General features: G+C 42.9%; 1 protein-coding gene across 2 annotated transcripts in view; it reads right to left on the minus strand.

The window, feature by feature from the left end:
• The window catches only part of EZR (ezrin), a 55,943-nt gene extending 34,665 nt beyond the window's left edge, over window positions 1–21,278 (minus strand). Inside the window, exons 1-2 of one of the 2 annotated variants that reach the window (XM_075924547.2) lie at window positions 21,122–21,278; window positions 20,271–20,364 (exon numbers count right to left, since the gene is read on the minus strand). In XM_075924547.2, the coding sequence (XP_075780662.1) occupies window positions 20,271–20,282 (12 nt within the window). In that variant the 5' untranslated portion in view covers window positions 20,283–20,364; window positions 21,122–21,278. Of the gene's footprint in view, window positions 1–20,270; window positions 20,399–21,121 lie in introns of both variants that reach the window. The other variant, XM_075924546.2, reaches the window with a different exon arrangement.
• Window positions 21,279–21,629: the final 351 nt, after the last annotated feature.

Raw genomic sequence — 21,629 nt, forward strand, 5'->3', positions numbered from 1 at the left:
ATCCCAATATCTACATCATTGATGAAGATATTGAACAGAATATATTGGACTAGCTGAGAAGTTCATCCCAATTTTAGTTTTCCTTAACTGGAGACAACAAAAGGACTATGAGACAACATTCATGAACTCTTTTCACGTTTCAAAAAAAGCTCAGTCAACTAAGCAGCCAGCAGAGCCAAGGAAGGAGTCGGCACTGGGGTCTGGATCACTGCAAGTGCAAAGAGGTCAGACAAGGACTTGCGCAGCTGAAGAGACTGATTTCTAGAAAGAAAAATGCTTTCAACTATCTACGGTACTGTCAAGGATCTTTGACCTACCTTGTAAAGCTATGGAGTCTTCCACCTATGGTGTCCAAGCAGTTCTGAACTAGCTACACACAACCGGTCAAATTGCCACATATGGCTAGTGGCCAGCATGTTGAACATCATGGATCTAAAGTGTCTTTCCTCCCTCACAGCCTTGTTCTATGTCAAGAGTGCTGTGGTGTGCCTGAAAGGTGATTCTGAAATATTCACATGGAGACCCGGCACAAACTTTTGGTCTCTGAAACAAGGCAACAAAAGAGGTGTCTAAAATCTAAGGACACTTGAGATCTTTGGTAGGGGTCAGGGATTACAAGGGTTTTCCCCCATAAGGTGAGGTCAGTACCAGGGCTGTAATCAGCAAGGCCCTACGAGAGCCAACGCAAATAGGATGGCCATCTACATTACACAGCTAGTGACAAATGGAGAAGATGCTATGGTGGGAGCAGACAGGTTAGTGATGTATCAGCAACAGAAGCCTCAATGGAAGGAAGTGAAGGACAAAGCCTGATGCATATGAGAGAGAGACTCCCACATGGCAAGTCATCTCTACATGGGACAACATGACAGCTCGTCATTTATGACATCGCTAATAAATCTTGGCATTATCCCAAGACTGAAATTTGGCCCTTCGCCAAAAGAGTGCAAAACTGACCAATAGGGTAGAAGCTCAGACAAGTAAAGAGATCATAGAATCATAGAATACTAGGATTGGAAGGGACCTCGAGAGGTCATCGAGTCCAGTCCCCTGCCCTCATGGCAGGACCAAATACTGTCTAGACCATCCCTGATAGACATTTATCTAACCTACTCTTAAATATCTCCAGAGATGGGGATTCCACAACCTCCCTGGGCAATTTATTCCTGTGTTTGACCACCCTGACAGTTAAGAACTTTTTCCTAATGTCCAACCTAAACCTCCCTTGCTGCAGTTTAAGCCCATTGCTTCTTGTTCTATCCTCAGAGGCCAAGATGAACAAGTTCTCTCCCTCCTCCTTATAACACCCTTTTAGATACCTGAAAACTGCTATCATGTCCCCCCTCAATCTTCTCTTCAGCCTTCCCTCATAGGTCACATTCTCTAGACCTTTAATCATTCTCATTGCTCTTCTCTGGACCCTGTCCAATTTTTCCACATCTTTCTTGAAATACGGTGCACAGAACTGGACACAATACTCCAATTGAGGCCTAACCAGCGCAGTAGTGTACTGTACAGAATATGAAATATTTACTATGTAGCACATCAGATCTCAAACGGTGGGTCACAACTCTTTTTTAATGGAGTCACCAGAGCTGGCATTAGACTTGCCTACGGCCAGGGCTGAAGCCCAAGCCCCATCACCTAGGGTCAAAACTGAAGCGTGAGGGTGTTAGCCTTAGGTGGTAGGGCTCAGGCTTTGGCTTTAGCCCTGGGTGGTGAGGATCAGGTTACAGACTCCCTGCCTGAGACTGAAGCCCTTGAGCAGCAGAGTTCACACTTTGGTCCCCCCCACCCCTCCTTGCATCATGTAATAATTTTTGTTGTCTGAAGGGGACTGTGGTGCAATGAAGTTTGAGAATGACTGCTTTAGCATATACAATTGCTCAGCAGCAAGATTCTGGCTTTCCACATTTAGGCCACAATCCTGCAAACATTTATGCATGTTGAGCAGATTATTCACGTGTATAGAACTAAGTAGGCGTATCTATGTTCACAGAATAAGGGCCTTAAAGAAATATTTAAAATATTTTGTGTTGTATACAAACCAAACACATTGCCTGGCTTGTGCAGACACTGTTGTGCATACTAAATGGAAAAAAACTGAGGTAAATGAACACACCCCACCACAAAACTGGAGAGAGAACTATGCAAATATATAATCATCTCCTCTCTTACTTTATAATCATACCAAATTGTTCAGGTTTGAGATCATAGTTTTTACAAGCCTCATCTACTGGACTTTGGAACACTAAGACTATGATTTAGACTTGAACAATGTCTGCTCTGAACAACCTACTTGTTACAGAGACAGGAAAGTGGAAGGATGAAGAAAAATTTCATTCAGGCCCACAGAAACAAGGCCGCTCTGCTCCAATCTACTTAATCCCGTTTCAGATCAGTGGTATCTTTAAGTCAGTTTTGTAGTTGAAGCCATGGTAGTTACAATAGGATTCTTTGGTTTTCCAGCTAACCAGTCAACCATAAGGGCCTAACCAAGTATTAATGTTTTGTTTTTCAAAGAAGCCATATCCTAGCGCAAGAGACAATTTTTAACAGAAGGTTGGCATGCTCAAGTTCAATTTAAAGAAGGAATTTGTATGAAGAATTCCTACAAATCCTGCAACACTGGATTAGTGTATGATCCATCTTTTCTGTTTACCTATGTCTGGCCACAGGTAATTTCAAGACACCAACTTTACAACAGTGCCAGGTTAACCACTGCATAGCCAATTGTTATATGCTGTACTCAGAGGGAACAAGCACAAAAAACTCCCTCCCTCCCCCCCAAAAAAAACCCTCCCACAACACTAATAGTCACCTTGATACAGGAGATCCTTACATTATTAACACCTATGATTTTGCAAATTAAAAGACCATAAAGTTAAGAAACCCATTTATTTCTTTCCTTCAGCAGTAAATTCCATAATATACAGGGCAATAATCCAAACACCTGTAAAACACAAGTACATTAGAGAGTAATTTCCTTGTCAGATGATGGAAAGGATTTATCACTTTTACCCTACAGTTCTGAATAGTTCATCCATCTGTTAACTCCGTCTTCTTTGCAGCCAGAAATTCTAGTCTTTACTATTTCTTATTCAGTGAGGTTAATTAATGCTTTCCTTATTTTTTTGTTTTGTAAGCTACATTTAAAATTGTAGGCAATTAAAAATATCCTGGTTGCAATAAAATGGAGTGTGTACAAGCCATGCAAACTTGCCCCTATTATGCATTACACACAAACTAACACTTCTGCTCTTTCAGTAGCAATATTCTCATTTCTGACCCAACAAGACAGAACTCCAATTTCTGACCTCCCAACACGCAATTAATTCCTATGATCTTTGTCTGGATGTAAAACCACAGGTAAAATTCCCCTCTTTGATCTGCACTAAGTCTTTACCACTAAGGTAATCTCATATCAGCCTTAGCAACTAACCCTATTTACAGCAAGAACTATTGGTAAATAGCTGCTATTAACAGTAGTGCTTTCATGTAAAAAAATAAAGAAGAGGACTACTCTCTATTGACATACATGTGCTGTTAAATGTTGGTTGATTCAGGACCAAAAGTACAGAAGTGAGATTCAACTTTGCCACGTCCGAGTTGATATTTTAAATATAGTCCCAGGTTCTGAAAACACGTTATATGGAAGAATTTCAGCTTTCAGTTTTAAAAAGCTAAATGTGTAGCCCTCACAATGCAGAGAAAAAGCTTGAAAAGATAAAGCCTAAATGGCTCTAAAACCAGAAGGCAAGTAAAACAGATTTTTTTTAAAACTTAGTATTGTTAAGCCAATCTTTTGAGTCCAACCCATAATTTTTAAACATTTGGTGACTGCATATGAAGACTATGTTCCCTATGAACTGAAAGAGGCTAATAAGATGTGCATCTCCTTGCCCGAGAAAGCTGAGGATTCACAATATAATCAGAGGACAGTAAAAAACTGAGAACTTGTGAACATAGTTAAGTGTTTCCTTCTTCCACTCCTAAACTGGTGACACAAAGTGACCTACTTTAAAAAAAAAAAAAAAAAAAAAAAAAAAAAAGCCTCACTGAGTCACTGTACACTCAAGAGTCATACCTATTCTGTTAAACAGCTTTAGAAATGGGTTAGTTAAAATTTAGTACTACTCTGTGTGGATACGTCAACAGACTTAACTGGAAATGATTCGAAGGCATTCACATAAGGGGTATTGCACTATTTTGACTACAGAAGACTCTAAACAGGTTTAAATTGCTACAACGCAGAACAGTACAGGCAGATACCTACAGTGGCACAGAAGCAAATGGGACTCCACACTGATTTCCAGATGCCTGGTTACCTTTATAGATTACAGTCCTTAGCCATCTAGATGACCTCTTAAAGTCACAGTGGATTTTGAAATAAATTGATCTAAAGCATAAAATGCAGCTTAGTGTGAAAACAGCTTTTATGCTATTATCTACTACACTCATTGCTGGGTATTTTTGTTGTGTGTTTCAGGACTGGGCTTCAGTCTCCTTACAGCTTTTATACCTTGCTACAAATTGCTCATTAAGAGCCATTAAACTCAAGACATTTTACATCCTCCATCCTTTTTGAAATAGGTACCCTCTGTCATTATATTGCAAGGGGATGACCCAGAAGGAGGAAGAAAATATTTGAGTCTGTGCTCCTTTTTACTTTATATAGTGCATAAGTGAGGTCTGAAAGGTTTATTTTTAGGGTTGCTAGGTATCTGGTTTTCACCCGGACAGTTTGGTATTTGTGGCCCCTGTCCAGTTTAAAAAAAAAAAGAAAAGAAAAGAAAATACTGGACATGTATTTTTTGTTGGTCAACCAATTTTTTCCTCTCACCATGTTCAGGATTTTGTGTGAAAGTATCTGGCAACCCTATTTATTTTGTAAGGGTCAGGGAGCTTGACCCATAGTATAAAGGCCCTCAGTGGTGTAGAAGAGCCCAATGTCTGGAAGATAAGGACAATCACAAGATTAGAGTGAAAACTGAAGTCATTGAGAAGGCAAGGGATTTTTTAATCAGACTTCAAACTTACGGTTTGCGTTTGTATTTGCATTCTTCAGTAAAGGCTCAGACCACTATCAATTTGAACTACAATGATTAAGGAAGATGTAAGCTTTTTTATATATATAAATAAGGTCAAGGACTAGTCAGGGCTAACACATGATCAGTTTGTTTTAATTCTTGAATTCATGGCCAGAGAGAAAAGCATTCTACTTAACTTTCCAGTAGGTTTGTATTCCCACATTAGTGATGGAATGAAGCCATGTACTTTGTGTGCTCCTTTGAAACATTACTTTATTTCTGAACCAAAGTTCTACAAAATGCATTATGTTGTTAATAGTGCAAACAGTCTGACTTAGTATGTGAGCACGTACACCCACCAAAATCCTTCAGATTGGAATTCGAACCCAGTCTTTTTATATAGTTGTGTTGTAAGTAATAATGCCCAATTTTGAAGCAGTTTTGCACTTTCTCTCAAAATAATTTGTAATTCAACAGTGCTTGTAGAATAAAACTTTCTGAAAAAAAAATCTATTTAGACAGGAGTATGAGAAGCCATTAATGAAAAGTACCACTGTTTCCAGTCACACCTTCCTTGCTTAATTTTATTTATCATAATCCACAATGCTGTTGCTTATTGGAGTGGTCTGCCTTGGTATTGTAAGTTTTGTTTGTTTGTTTTTGATTCAATAGAAAGATAAAGGTAAACACGGACAGAGAATGTCATATGCATTAAATGTTTTGTGCCAATACAGTACAAAAGAAAGGTCAACTAATTTATAATACTTGGGCTTTAATGTAGTTTTAAGGTTATATTACCCTCTGAACCCATAATGTCCCTCCCCAGAAGTCTATGGCACTGCTCTGGACTAAATCAGCCTTCTGTCTGCCTGTGAGCCAGGACAGAGCACTACTTTCACCTTTGTCTGCCTACCCTCCTCTTTCCTATACAAAGATCCAAGTTCAATTTCCTCCGAAAAGTGCTAACCTCCAACCACCACAAGTAACAAATACCAAGTTTAGCGCTTGCTGGCACTTTGGGAGGGGAAGGAGAAGAACAGACCAACTGCAACACACATACCTAGATAACATGGTAAGTAACATGGCTAAACAGGCACCGAGTTACAGAATATGGAAATACTTCTTAGTTATACAGCATGCTATGAACTTGTCTTTACCAGATAAGGAAGGGGACTCAGTGTCTCAAAAATGAACGACACTATCAAACTGCTTAGAGATACCTACCCTCTTTACAAGAGTTATTTCTATGATGGAATACAGGCAGTCCCCGGGTTACATGGATCCGACTTACATCAGTTCCCTACTTACAAACGGGGTGAGGCAACCCTGCACTAGCTGCTTCCCCCCAGCAGACTAGGGAGACGCGAAGCTAGCGCCTCCCCCCCCCCGCAGACCAGGGAGACGCGGAGTGGCTTTTCTCAGCAGACACCTCAGCTTCAGAATAAAGGACTGAGGGAAGTGAGGTGTGGGAGAATAAAACTGAGCTCTGGAGAAATGTTTGGCTAGAGTTTCCCCTACAATAGGTACCAGTTCCGACTAACATACAAATTCAACTTAAGAACAAACCTACAGTCCCTATCTTGTACGTAACCCGGGGACTGCCTGTATCTGTTAACACTGAACCACAGAACATTCAGTCTCAGATATGAGTTTTTGCTAAATGTTTCTTCCACCATTACAAGTAGAATCAGGCCTTAGGTCATATGCACCCAAATTGCACCTCTCCTCCCACCTCCTTCAACCCTCAACATACAGTACAACTAAAAAACAACTAATTTTTACAAGGCAGATTTAAAACACCAATCACCAATGTTTAGACAGTGGATAAAAATTCAAATTGGACAGGCTGGACTTTGTCACATATCTTTTGTACCTTTCAAGGTGAGGTGAGAAAAACATGCTGAAAGTAAATATAGCAGTTCAATCTTATAAAGAAATTTTGTAGCTTCAGATTGTCCCATATTTACTATTCTTTAAGGGAAATTTTTCTAACAAGAAAACAGTTTTAATACTGTAACATGCATTCTTAAGTGTCATTTTAGTACAGAATAGTATCTACCTACTTACATTAATCATTTAGTTAAGAGTTCCTGTACTGGTGGTATCATAGAAACAGATCTAGGAGTCACAATCTAAAATCTATTCCATACTAGTTACGTAAATTTAGAAAATCTCAGCTGACTAGTACTTGAAAGAATAAGGATTAAAGAATGTCATTTTCAAGCTGAGGCATACTTCCTCTTTGCAACATAAATACAATGAAAAAAGCTCTTTCGACATTGAAAGGATTTAGTGCAACGTGAACCATGAATTTTAGCTATCGTTTTATAGAAGAGATGGTAAGCGGCAACTATAAAAAATAAAGTTACAAGCTATATAAAAAGTTTACTAAGGCACTGAATTAAATATTTGTTTAAACTTTTGGATGGTTAGTTAAGTCAAAGGGGGAACCTTTGTCATTAGTGCAAGTTAGCGAGGTTTTACTTTATTCAGTAAGTGGCAGGTAAGATGGATTTAGTTTCTTAAAACTCTTTATTCTCCCTACAGCATATATTTTTCCAAAAAGAACAATTGACAATATTTTCTTACATAAAGAAACAAGAGGATGGGAACAACAGTGCCAAGTGCTGCATAGGTAACATCAACAGGCAGAACTTAACCCAGGACTAGGGATGTCAACAACCAATAAGACTGGGCTTATCGGTTAATCCTGTCAACTACATACATTTCCCCCCCACCCCACTATCTGTGTGTCAGAGGCAGCGGGGGTGGTAAGCCAGCTCCTCACAAGCACTGGATCCACTTGCCCCCACAACCCCTGTACTGCTGCCTCTGATAGAAAGGCAGCAGCATGGAAGGTGAGGGGGGCAGATGGAAGCTGATATGCACAGGCTGGCTCTCTTCCCCCCCCCCCCACGCTGCTGCCTCTATCAGAGGCAACAGCGTGAGAGGGTCAGGGGAGCTGCCACAAACCAGCCTGAGTCCAAGGCAGTTCCAAGCTTGTCATAGACAGAGGCTGCTCGGCAGCAGCAGCCCCTGTTCACTGGGGACTAGGGTGGGGGGAGGGTCTGAGCTCCCCGCAAACAGGGGCTGCTCCCATGGAACAGATATAGAGGCAACAGCGTGGGGTGGAAGACAGCCGGTCTGCGAGGGGAGCTGTTTTTTTAAGTGGCTTTCCTCACAGACTGGCTCCTGCCTTCCACCCTGTGCTGCTACCTCTGCTAAAGTGTTATGCAGTTAGACAACTATTCAGTTAGAATCCTAGAATTGGAAGGGACCTCAAGAGGTCATCAAGTCCAGTCCCCTGCCGGCACGGCAGGAGCAGGCACTAGATCATCCCTGATAGATGTCTATCCAACCTGCTCTTAAACATCTCCAGTCATGGAGATTCCATAACCCGCCCCCCCTCTGGCAATTTATTCCAGTGTTTAACCACCCTGACACTTAGGAAGTTTTTCATAATGTCCAACCTAAACCTCCCTTGCTGCAATTTAAGCCCATTGCTTCTTGTCTTATCCTCAGAGGCCACGGAGAACAATTTTTCTCCTTCCTCCTTGTTAACACCCTTTTAGGTACCTGAAAACTGCTATCATGTCCCCTCTCAGTCTTCTCTTTTCTAAACTAAACAAGCCAAATTCTTTCAGTCTTCCCTCATAGCTCATGTTCTCTAGACCTTTAATCATTTTTGTTGCTCTTCTCCGGACCTTCTCCAATTTCTCCACATCTTTCTTGAAATGTGGTGCCCAGAACTGGACACAATACTCCAATTGAGGCCTAATCAGCACCGAGTTGAGCGAAAGCATGCTGTGAGCAAGACACCAAGTCATTCTATCTAATATCCCTACCTAGGACCACTGCAGCTTAGTGCACGAGACTCTGCAACAGGGGTGGGCAAAAGGGCCGCTGTGGGCTGGATCAGGCTCACCAAGCAGATTGATCCAGCCCGCAGATGCCCTGCCACTCCCCAGCCCCCAGGCCAATTAGAGCCTGGGGGAAGCGCAAGGAGTTTCCTCCACCCTGCCAGGAGCTTGTGGCGCTTTGAAGCGCCACATGCTCCTGGTAGGGTGGGAAGAGCCTTTGCATGCTCCCGCACCCCCAAGTCCTGATTGGCCTGGGGTGGGGAAACACGGGAAGTCTCCTCTCACTGGCAGAGGCGCCTAAGGAGAACTTGGGGGGGTAAGGGGCTCCCCCCCCCCCCAGAACAATCATGGTCTGTGGGTGGGGAAGCCTGGAAGCATCATGGCCCTGCCCCTTCCATTTGAGGCCCCACCCCTTCCAGTGCAGCCCGAGGCCACTTCAAAGTTTTTTGAAGAGGGCCCCGGCAAAAAATTATTGCCCACCCCAGCTCTACAATATGAGCTAATAACCAGCTGGCCATTGACTAAGGCCATAGAGCAGATTCATTCTCTCTGTAAGCAGCCTCAGTGCCACTAGATGGGATAGTACACCACAGCCAGGGGGTACTAGGTGTAAGCCACGAACACAGCCTCTTTTAGAGGAGAAAGCGGTTCTAGGATGTCTAGTTCAGGGACCCAATTCTCTATTATCCTATGCAATAAGGATGTTAGCGAACATTTTAGTAATTGTGTAGCCACAAAAAATATGTATCCGTTACAGTGTTACTAAAATACTCCCCAGGGGCAGGGCAGGGCAGGGCAGCCAGTGTGCTCCTGACTCCCAGTTCTACTCCCATGGAGCTTCCTTCCACCCCATGCTGCTTGCCTCTGTATCAGGCTTAAAAGCCAGCTTCCTCTGAACACCAGCTTCCGCTCCCCTCCCTCCCTCCCGCCTCAGATACAGCAGCAGCAGCAGCAGCAGCGGAGCATGGGGGAAATAGTTTGGATTAACCAATAAGCCTAGGCAAACTGAGTGTAACACACCAACATGTCAGAACAGTATTTATCATACTTTGGGGAAACAACATCTATATCCCCCCACCTCTCCCCTGCAGTAATCCAAAAAGGGCACCTACTTTCCGGCTTCTGGGCCATTGGTCTTCTTGGGTGGAGACCCACATCTGTTCACCCTGAAAATACCAGGTCCAGGAGAGAGTTCCCAGCCTTCATTATGTGATTCCCAGCAAAAGAGAGCTTGCCTAAAGAAATGTGCTTCGCTACTCTTCTCAGAGATGAAATAGTGTCATTACTAGTTACAGTAGGGTTACCAGGTAGCATAAAAAAATACCAGACACGCTTCATGGGGGGAGGGACCGGCCGGGAGGGGAGCAGTGCTGGCTGGGAGATGGGGGGGGGGGGAGCCATGAAACAGAGCTAACGGGGAGGGGGGAGCAATGGGGCTGGCCAGGAGAGATGGGGGGGGCCGACGGGAAGCAGGGCTGGTCGGTGGGAGGGGGTCGGGTGGAACAGGGCTAGCCATGGGATATCGGGGAGAGGGCGGCAGGAGCGGAGCTGGCCAGGGGAGCTCAGGAGGAGGAGGGGAGAACTGGCTGCCAGAAGCAGGGCTGGCGGGGGGTGCAGCAGGGCTGGCTGGGGAAGATTCGGAGCAGGAACCGGCCAGCGGGAGGCAGAGCTGGGGGCAGGGGAAGAGAAAGAGGGACTGGCCGGGGAAGACTGGGAGGAGAAGTCGGGGAGAACCAACCAACTGGCCAGCTAGGAGGAGGCGGGGGAGCAAATCAGCCGGCGGGGAGCAGGACTGACCCAGGCTGTGCAGATCTTAGGATGCTCCCATCCCATGCGAGTCAGTCCAGCTGCGGCTCCACCACGCCCTTGATGAGTGTACAGGAGCATGGACTGGGCTGCCTCTCCTCCCCCTCACATGCAACCAGGGCTCCCAGCACCGATCGCACCCCGCCTCCCAGTCACTTCCCCCACCCCCACCAAGCTTCCGTCCAGCGCCCAGCCGGAAAACCAGGAAATACCGGACATTGCACATGTCCAGTATTTTCTGGATTTTTTTTTTTTACAGGACAGAGGGCCCAAAAACTGGACACCTAGCAACCCTAAGTTACAGTCAGTTTAAGGAAGCATATTTTATTCTTAAGGTAAAAGCACAGAGAAAATATTTAAAAACAATAAATGAACTTTATACACGTGCCAATAAGCTTACCAGAGATCACTCCCCATCTATAAGGGCTCTGGTTGGTGTCAATCCTTCCCTAAGGACTGAGGCTCTTGTTTACCGGCTCAGAATGTAAGTCTTGGGCCTGTTTAAAATGAGGCTATTTATCCAGAAATCCTTTTGTCTGTCGGTCCCTGAAGAATCTACATTGGCTCTTTGAACTGTCCTCCTGTAACTGATAACTAAACAAAAGGTTTGCTTTAAGCAAACCTTCAGAGGCTTAGGCTGTAGGAGTATTGCAATCCCTTCCTGCCCAATACATCCTAAGAATAACACTTACCACATCACCACAAAAGATCAGTTGTGTATGCAAGACTGTTCAGTATTATCTTTTGAAATTTACATGATCTCCCAAAGAGTGCAATAATCTTTCTTCCTTCTAATTTAGTTCCATACAAGCTCACAACAGTGAACATATGCATTTTCAATACAATGGACTACAAAGCTATTAAACATAATTCAATAATGTTTAACCTAATTTCATACATTTGCCCAAGGTACTGCAGGACACTGTTCTACACTTAATTTTCCTCTGTTTTAAGTGTCTTGACAAGAGGCATAAAAACTGAGACCCCGGGTATAGAGAGTCTAGAATTTAAGCTCAAATCCCAATAAGTGGAGCAGGTCAAACTTAAAAGTTTTTTCGAGTGAAAAAGGGGACTTTTTGGTGGGGGGGACTGGGGGAGGGGGGAGGAGAGCATAGGGGAAGGGATGTCAAAGCCCAGTTAAACATAATGGTTAACTAGTTAACAAAGTAAGCAGTATCCTGCCCCTCCCTTTGCACTTTGTTACCCATTCACATCCCTGAGTGGGAAGGAGAGAACAGACTCATCACTCCTGTTCTTCATTCAGTTATATGAATAAGGCCTTTTTATCCCAAGATAAAATAAATGGAACACTATTTCAGTTTAATGGGAGGGTGTCTGTGACAAGGTCAAAACAGAGCCATCTCAAGTCTCTATCAACGGTTCCCAACCATTTCCAGATGGGGACCCATTTTGACAATTCAGGAAGACTTGGTGACCCAGGGCAATTCAAAAAAATGCATGACTGGCTCCTTAAGAGCCACCTAGGGAGACACTTGGTAACTCTTTTGAAATGTAATGGTGACCCATATTTGGGTCCCGACCCGTAGGTTGGGAAACTCTGCTCTGTGTGAACATTAAACAATACCAATAGGGTTACCAAATGGTTTCAACAAAAATACCGGACACACTTGACATTACATCACAATCTACATGACATTTTATTTAGAAAATACCAGACATTTATATTTTCTCAATTTATTTCCCCTAACAGAAAGCTCAAATACTGGACTGTCCGGTTGAAAACCGGACACCTGGCAACCCTACACCCCAGTTCTTAAACGTAGGTGCCCTTGGCCAAAATATCCTATGTCCTTCCACTGATATGCAGCCAACCACAAAGCACATAGCTATACGACTACTGCACTACCTTCCACCCTAAGGTGGCTGCATTTTGCTGTAGCTTTATGTAAGTAGTCAAGTGTTTTGGAATCTCTTGGCTGCAAAGTGTTAGATATCCTCACAATATCTGTGTGTGCATGTAATCTATGTGGTAAGTTCAATTGATCCTGCATCAGAAGACTCACATGCACACTGCCCACTATAAGCGAGGTTCCCACTGTGTCTCTCCCTCCCAGAGAGCACTCCTGCTGACACTGTGTAGGCTGCCACTTGCGGCAGGGAAAGGGTTTTTAAAGTACCTGTTAACAACAAAAGTTGTTGTCCTCAAGCTTTGTCTACACTGCCATTCGAGCTTGTCTGCACTAATGAGTTACTCTGAACTGAAACTCTCATTCATGGGTATGGGGAGGAGGGGAAATCTACCCCTCTGTGCACAGCAAGTTTCAATGCAGTAACTTGCCAGTGTGGCCTGGTGCAGGTGGTTTTCCGTACAGCACTGGAGCCACAATCACACTGTCACATTAAAACAGTGCTGTGGCAGTGCTTTAATACTGCAAATGTAGACAAAGCCTTAGTGTGCTATATCTGCACACATAAGAAAAGCTGTAACAGCACACAACTAGTTCTGATTACTTCAACACAGCACTACTCCTCTTGATCAAAATAGTTCAGACTTCAGCAAACAATAGATTCTTTGTATTAAAAGGGTAAATACTAAGGAAACCTGTAGGCCACTGCATGCAAACTCCTTTACACAGACATTTGTGTCAGAACAACTGTATATAAAAACTGCATACTACTAATCCAGTTCAATGTATTTGCAAGAATAAGCTTTTCGCATCCTAAACGAAAGCTTTTAAAACATGAATGGCTTTGCTTACAGAAGTTGTTGAATGTATTGCCACTTGGTCTAGAGGCCAAAAATGGAGCTGAAAGTTACCTCCATAGTTTGCAAGAGCTGTAATTAGCACTGGGCCAACACTAGAAACAAACATTCAAAATCTTCAGACTTCCCAATAATTTCAGGGATTTTTAGCCATAGTTTTGACAGCATAATCTGCTACCCTTATGCAATCCAATAAAACAAACTTCATATCAGGGATAAGTCCTATAAAATATTTCAAGTCCATTTGGTATTTTCCAGCTCGAGTCTTCCAAGAGCTACATGCAAGTTCAGGCGCTTAATACAAACCCAAAGCAGTAATACTCATGTTTTCCACTCAGTAGCTCAAGTTTTGTTCCCAGCTCAATCCCAGAATTCAGTGGGCTGGGTACAGCATTCAGCAGTTAATGTTGTCAGGTAAGCAAGTCCACCACACAACTGGGAACAAGATTACAAAGTGGGTTGTGCCCATGAAAGCTCATGATACCAGCTACATGTTTTGTTAATCTTTAAGATGCTGCAAGACTACTGTTGGTTTGTTTAAGTTTTTCCCGTAAAATGGAATAATGCTCATCTCATTTAGGTCTACAGTGAGACCCCCAATATCATGTGAAGTAGACTGAAATCCCAGCACAGATGCACTAAAGAGTGCTAGTTACTAGGGAGGTAAGTCAGGGGAGGGGAACCTTTTTTGGGCTGGGCACTGCCGACCCACTGAAAAGTCAGTCGGGGGCCACACACAAGTGAGAAGCAATAAAAATTTTTTAAAAAACCCAACTAAATCCTCACCAACATGGCCCCCAACTCAGAATGAGGAAGACCCTCCCCACATTCCCCTTGCACACCAGAGCCTCAGGGGACCCAGGTGAGTAGATTGTGTGCTCCAGCCCTGAAGGGAGACAGCCGGGGGAGGGGGGGGAGGGGAGGAGGGCAAAGCCCCTGAGCAAGTTCCCCGATGCCTGATCCAGCCTCCAAGGTTCCCTTCCAGCAAGCCCGGGGCCACACCCGGCTCCCGGGCCTTAGGCTGCCCACCCCTAAGGTAAATAGTTAACAAGTGAACCTCACTCTTAACAGGTGAGCTAACTGGTTCCAGTTAACTGGTAGGGGCTAGAGCAGCTCCCCTCCCTCCCCAGACAGGGGGTTTCTCCAGATCTGTAGGGCCCGTCAGAGCAGCTCCTATCTATGGCAAGCCCAGCTTGGTCCCTTCCCCCGCCGCAGGTTACATGCTTGCTCCCCAGGAGCAGACCTGGCAGCAGCTGCTGGCCCCAGAGCCTGCAGCAAAGCCTCCCTGGAAGTGTGTGTGTTCTCCAATGGGAATCTGATGTACACAGAACTTTATTACCATTACTTAAAACATGTGCGTACACGTACACACACACACACACACACACACACACACACACAGAGTACTGGACAGGTACCAATATACTGCTTATATAAAGCGTGAGTACTTTAACCAGTTACTCGTTCACATCCCTAATGTGATACTCACCCCTTCCAGGGAGTCATCAATCTGACAATGACACACATACATCTGTGCTTGTAGAAGCTGAATATTAAATCTGAATAGTCACAGAATTTGTATGCATTCAACTAAATGGGAAAACATATGTTGAGACTTATCTGACTAGTCACGGACACACACAGCTTGGCGGTGGGGGTGGAAGCCTTCACAGATACTGGCCCCACATAAAATAGGAACCAATTTCAAATAAGTCTGAGGGCTTGTCTTTACAACACATTGAAGTGGCAGTGACCTTCTCACTAAGGGGTATAGAACCTCCTCCCCCCACGATTCCCCAGCACAGCTAGTTACAACACCACTGTCAGCTACTTCCCTCATGGAGGTGGTTTAATTAGCGCACTAGCAGAACTCTCTCCCCGTGCTGATGCTACAACTGCACTGCTGCATTAAAATGCTGCTGTGGCTGCACTCTAAAAGTAGAGAAGCAGACAAAGCCCGAGAAAGTTTACATCAGCAGAAGGCAAGACTAGGTTTGTTAAGTCAGTCATTCACTACACAGGACTTGCACAGCTCTGATCAGAAAAAGAATTTAGTAAAAAATGCCACATATATGCTGGGGAAAAAATTAAGAGCCGCTGCTACAAAAACCACGACACCTCAATACAGCAAAGGAAAACGACTGATGTTCATATGGAGCTTTGGTTTTAGATCCTGAGAGAACCATTCTGCATCTACACAAAAAAGTTACCGTATTAGAAAAACTCAAAATACCTTCCTCTTTTGCCATTGCATCCCTATCAATCTCAAGATGCCCTTTACTGGCTTCCTTTCACTTTCCAGTTCAAGCTTCTCACATTCAAGGCTGAGCACAAATCGCTTCCTGCCAACAAGTATGTTCCTGTCCTATTGCCACCTTTTTCATGCTTTTTTCTATGCTGCCCCTTGCATTTTTGGCTCCACTCCCTGTATTTATTGAAAAGAGTTTCACCAAACCACACTTCTGCTAACCTTTCTCTAGCAACTGCTGCAGAATATGAAGCTTAGACTTTCTTCTATTATTTTGGTTTCTTTTTAAGATAACCTAAACAAATCTCAGGGACAGTCTAAGTCCCTCAGAGTAGGAGGGTATCTACTTCTATTTACTCAAATAATTTAGTATGTATATGTCTAGAAGAACTTGTATTTGGTTTACTAACAATTGATTGATAATTGCTAATATTCCATTCATCTTCTGTCCCAGCCTCCAAACACACCTGAATTGGGGACCACAAGTTGTGCATTAATAGTGTATATAAGAGTCCTTCTATATTCAATAGAGCTATACTTAGTACTTATTAGATGCTGATGGAAATACCTGCAATTTAGTTTAAGTTGGTATTATTTTGGAGCTACCATATAGTATTAAGTTTTTAATTCATCTCATAGCAATTTCTGTAAGATAAAATGTGCATCACAAGATTCAGTAGAAATTCTCTCAAATGTCAGCAAAGGTGGTGGGATAGGATTGAGTTAATTTAGTGGTAAGAAGAGAAAAATGTGCTTTTAAAAATACAAGCCATTAGAGCAGTAGTATTGCCAGCACCCTGATTTTAAGTCTTTAATCCTTTTGTGTAAAATGACAGGTGAAACCAAAAAAGTCATGATCTCTAAGCTATGCAAGTTTGTTTTGTCAGTTGTGTTTTAAGGACTTCTTTATAAATGTTAAGAAGTTCTAATTCAGTAAATTAAACAGTTTAAAAAGTGACTATTATGGACAATAAGCAGTCTGTCACCTCAAAACTTCCTATCAATGTTTGTAAGAAATATGAATAGATAACATGGTATAAACAAATATGACTTATGACATCACTGGAAGGAGTCAACACCCTACCTACTTTAAACAAAAAATAACAGATGCTACCTTAGTATGTTAACTCCTTCAGGAGCCACTAAATCTTCTGGCTACAGGGCATTATCCTTTACTGATCTCTCACAATGAAATTCCAACTCTGAAGTGACAGCTTTAATTTCTATCCCACAATGCCCTATAAACTGCTAGAGATCCTATTTAATGATAGTAAAGAACTAGAGGGCAGGACTGGGAAGAATCAAAACTAATCAACCCTAATTTTAAACTGGCAGATTGAGCAACGTATTCAAATAAGGTAATCCCGGTACGATTCTTCTTCCATCCTTTTCCAGTAAACATATGAGGTCTACTGAACAGCAGATTAAGTGCTGATTATAAAGACTGGGCTTATGCTATATCAGTAGGTGCTGCCACAGTGTCATGCCTGTAAACCCTAGCCAATAGGTCACATGCTTCAGAAACCATCACAAAGACCGGTGCTGGCTGCCTTTTCTGCAGCTGGTGTCTCACACATATACCTGTCAACATTTTGGCTCTTCACTATTCATTAGTAGCCAGCAGCAGCAGGAGAACATCATCAACTTCTGCCACGTACTGCTCCAGTGTTTGTTGACAAGCTCAGTTCAGGTAGAATTAAGAACATGGTTGTAAGCAGCTTTTGTTGATTAGATGAAAGAACTTTTCTTCAGCCTACAGTACCTTTCAGCATAAATTAATCAGAGCTCATGAGTTCAGATTATTCCAACTGGTTGATTTCATAAAGTTTGTTTTCCAATGCCATAGTGGTACTCCACGTAGGTAATTTCTACAGCTTTTGCAGTCTTTTACACTTTCCACTGACACTGATATTTCCATAACAACTGTAAAAATATCATTACCAAGACACATACTGGAAAAAACAGTACAGAGGAAGGAGGAAGACAAAACTGATCCACTTAATAAAGCTCTCAATAGATATGGTATTTGCGTGCACATGAGCACTCCTATTAAAACAGATGGCAAACTGGGTAAATTGTTCTTAATTAAATCTATTTTGAGATTCTCCTAAAAGGGTATTCTAGGGGGCAGAGTTTATAAAAGACCTTCATAAGGACATTGTCTTTCTATTGATGAGGTAGCATTCTTAAAGAAGAGGAATTGTACTATTTTTACTGAGCGTTGAATCATAGCTCACTATTTTTTTAAAACATTCTGCAGTCCATATGCATATTAACCATGGACTGTACTACAGTTGTCGCTGACAACATAATTAAACAAACTTTTCATGATGGGTGGAACGTCAATTACTAGTCACTGGAAGATAAATCTGTTTATCCTTTTTCCAAATCAGAGCTATAACTCAAAAAACCCCAAAGCCACAGAGCTCTGACTTACTACAGCTGCACTGCATTTTAAAATAAACTGATGACAGGCCTTTATGGAAGATATGCAGTTGCAGTAATGCACTAACTTTGTCCTTTATGGTTAGCAACTTTAAGGTTTCCCCGGCGGCAAACCACAGCACACAGCAAGAGCCTGATCCAAAGCCCGCTGAACTCAATGAGCTTTTGATTAGGCCTTTAGTCTCCTGAATGAATTAATTTTTTTATTTGGTACATGCCCAAATAGCAACAGGTTTTCCATGATATTTGTAGCAATGTTGGAAACAGCATTTAAAAAAAAAAAATCACAACTGCCCAGAAAAAAAAAAGTTTTCTACCTAAAAATCAGGCCTCTTAATAAAATCCTATATAGCATTTTCTGTGAGCTGTTAGAGAAGAACACTTATATTAATGTTGACTTTGACTTGACAGAAACAGAGATAAAAGACTCTGTTAGAGACACACATGCTGTGCCTACCCCATATGATAAAACAAGATACTGTAGTTGCAACTTTGTTAACTGCTAACCTTAGAAGTTGCATTTGGGAACATAAAATACCTCTCTCTTCAGTTACTTAAGGGTTAGTATTTTTCTACCAACATATAAAGGTTTTAAAACATAACATAAAATGTGTTTGATTTTTAAAAACTTCTGATTTTTAGCCTAGAAAGAGCATTTTACAGTTATCCTGACACAACCAAGCACTGATTTTCAGAGATGCTGAGCACCTGCAGTTCCGATGAGTTTTAACACCCAGCACCTTTGGAGAACCTTGGCATGCTTGTCCTAGAAATGAATTTTCAGTGAATTTTAATTTCCCATATTAGTTTCAATATCATTCCAAAGAGCACAGTATCATTTTTATCAAGCCTCCCATCCCCAGTCTAAGTCCATTACTAAACCCATTTTCAGATAAAAATTGTGGTGGAACCAGAAAATTCTTTGGTTCTGATGGCTTCATACTGACAGCATTTAGAAATAATTATTTCTATGCTTTACAAAGTATAATTTTTCTCTTTTAGAATGATTATTTTTAATAGCAAATGAATCTTTTTTTTAAAAAAAAAAAAAAGCCAAAACATGTAAGTCACTAAAAAACAGACATAGCCTCAGAAACTTATCAGTCCACAGGCTATATATTAGCTCTTTTATGAAGGAATGCATGTATATATACAGCTTTAAAGCAATGCTGAAAAAATACAAAAAATTTACCAGCTAAGGTGCAACTTCTGCTCATCCATATTAACCATAAACAAACAAAATGAATTATATTTTTGCCCACTGAAAACAGTTACTTACTCATGGGTAGTAGAGTTTTGCATAGTTGAATTAAGGTATATAAATACTAGTATAAAATTTAAAATTAAAGATGCTTAAACAAATAATTTAACATTTAAATTAATTGGAGGATCAAACTTCTATTCCTGATTGTTAGAATTATAACATTGTGTGTGTCATTTAAGTACATCCTCACTTCCACCTGCCCCCACCCAACATTTGATTTTTAAGTTGGATGGATATATGGGTTCATCATGCTGCTTTGCTCCACTAACAATTTGGAACTGGCATTGAGGACTCAAATTACGATGTATTAATTTATATAATCCTTCTAAACATAGAAGGAAAAAAAACAAGGTAGGTGAGGTAATATATTTTCTTGAATATATTTTCTTGAATCAACTTCTGTTGGTAAGATATTCAAGCTTCTCCGCTTAAACAGAGCTCTTCTTTGGATCTAGGAAATACACTCAGGGTGTTGCAGTTAATTACAAGGTGGAACAGACAGTTTAGCAAAAATAATTAATAGCTATTTCACAGGACCATTCAAGATGAAAGAGACCATTAGCACCCCTCTAGTCATGGGAAAAAATAGACAGAGGGAGATAGCTGAGAGGAAAGTGGCACTATAGATGGTTATAAACCAGTGTCTCAATTATTCCATCCATTTTTTTTAGTGTCTAACTGTTACGCATTTAAGCTCCGAGGCTTATCTTTTGAAGGGGCTGCTCAGATTTCCTTTGATGATGAGAACTGAGACCAGATATACTATAGAGTGATTGGTTTGTGAAAATTATTAGAAGGAAATAGTCACCTAAAAAAAGTAAGTTACTAATATAAAAACATAAAAATGTATACTAAACACCACAAGATACAAGACATAAAACGTATCACTCACCGGTTTAGGCATTTTCAGATCTTAAAGCGGTTCTGTTATTCCAAAAACAAATGGTCATGCAGTGGCTTGAAGATCTTTTTTCTTTTTCGTAAATCTGGTAACAGGTGAGTAGAAAAAGTTCTCTTTTACTGAGGAGGAGGTAAAGTAAAAGAAGCTTAAAATCTCAGTTCGGTTTCTTAAATAACGAGGGAGAGCAGCAAAGATGATTCATACGTGACCCACAATTACTAGGGAACTCCACTGGTTTTATTTTATTTAAAAAAAAAAAACCACATAAGTGACCTCGCCCAGTGGGGGAAAAAAAAAATCCATCTGCAACCAGAGAAGGTCATTGGGCCAGACACACCCATAAGCCTAAGTACAATTTCAACACCTTTCCTAAGCGGTATAAGATTAATAACCTGGGAAAGGAGGAGGGGGCGGAAACTGGAACCATTGTCAGCCCTTGGTTTGCAACACAGGGACCGCTCCCCCGACGCCTGCCTGCCAGCAGGTCGGAGAGAAGCACCGAGACCCTCCCTCACAAAGCAGCTTGCCCCGACTCCCGGGGAGGGCAGGCAGAAGAATCCCGCCCGAGGGGCCCAGCAGCTGCCTCCCTTTGCCCTGAAAGTTAAAACAAGGACCGGGAGGGAGCCCGGCCAAGCCTCAGGCGGGCTCTAGCCTACGGTCCGCAGACACCACGACCCGGCAGGGCTCGCTCGCCTGCTCCCGCTCTGCAGGCAGCACCTGGCCCCGGGAGCCCCAGGCAGGCGGGGAGACCGAGCGGCGGCAGCAGACGCGCGCTAAGCCCCGCAACACCTGTTGCCTGCGCCACCCCGTGCTCCCCCGGCTCCGGCTGGGAGACCCCTTACCCGGCTGTCTCCCTGCGGCGACTGGGCAACACCCGGGACCGGACTGGACTGGCAGCGGCCGGAGGGTGGGTTGGGCTCCCTGTGCGCGCCTCTGACCCCGCCCCGCCGCTCCCACTGCTGCAATATGGCCGAGCGGGCCCCGCCTCCCCCGAGCCGCGCCTTCCCCTGTGTAGACAGCCCCGAGCCCGGCTCCCCGCGTCCACACGCGAATGCAAAGCGCCCTCCCGAAGGGCGGCGCTCCCGGCGCCTTGTCAGCCTGGCGCCCATCTTCCCCCTGGAGAGCCTGGGCAAACACCGCGGGGCATGCCAGGGAGCAGCCAGGGACGCGCGTTCTTTGCGCCAGCGTAAGGGAAAGAAGCAAAGCAAAGGAACGAGCCTCCAGTGACAAGCAACACACGTGCCTGGGGAACTTACCCAGACTTGGCTTTGTTTGGTTTTAGGGCTACTGGGATTTGGAGAAAAATTCTCCTTCCCACCAGCCCTTTTCCTCCGTGTGCTGTGCTCCTCT

Source organism: Pelodiscus sinensis, chromosome 3 (assembly GCF_052426305.1).
Source record: "Pelodiscus sinensis isolate ZL-2025 chromosome 3, ASM5242630v1, whole genome shotgun sequence".
Lineage (NCBI taxonomy): Eukaryota > Metazoa > Chordata > Testudines > Trionychidae > Pelodiscus > Pelodiscus sinensis.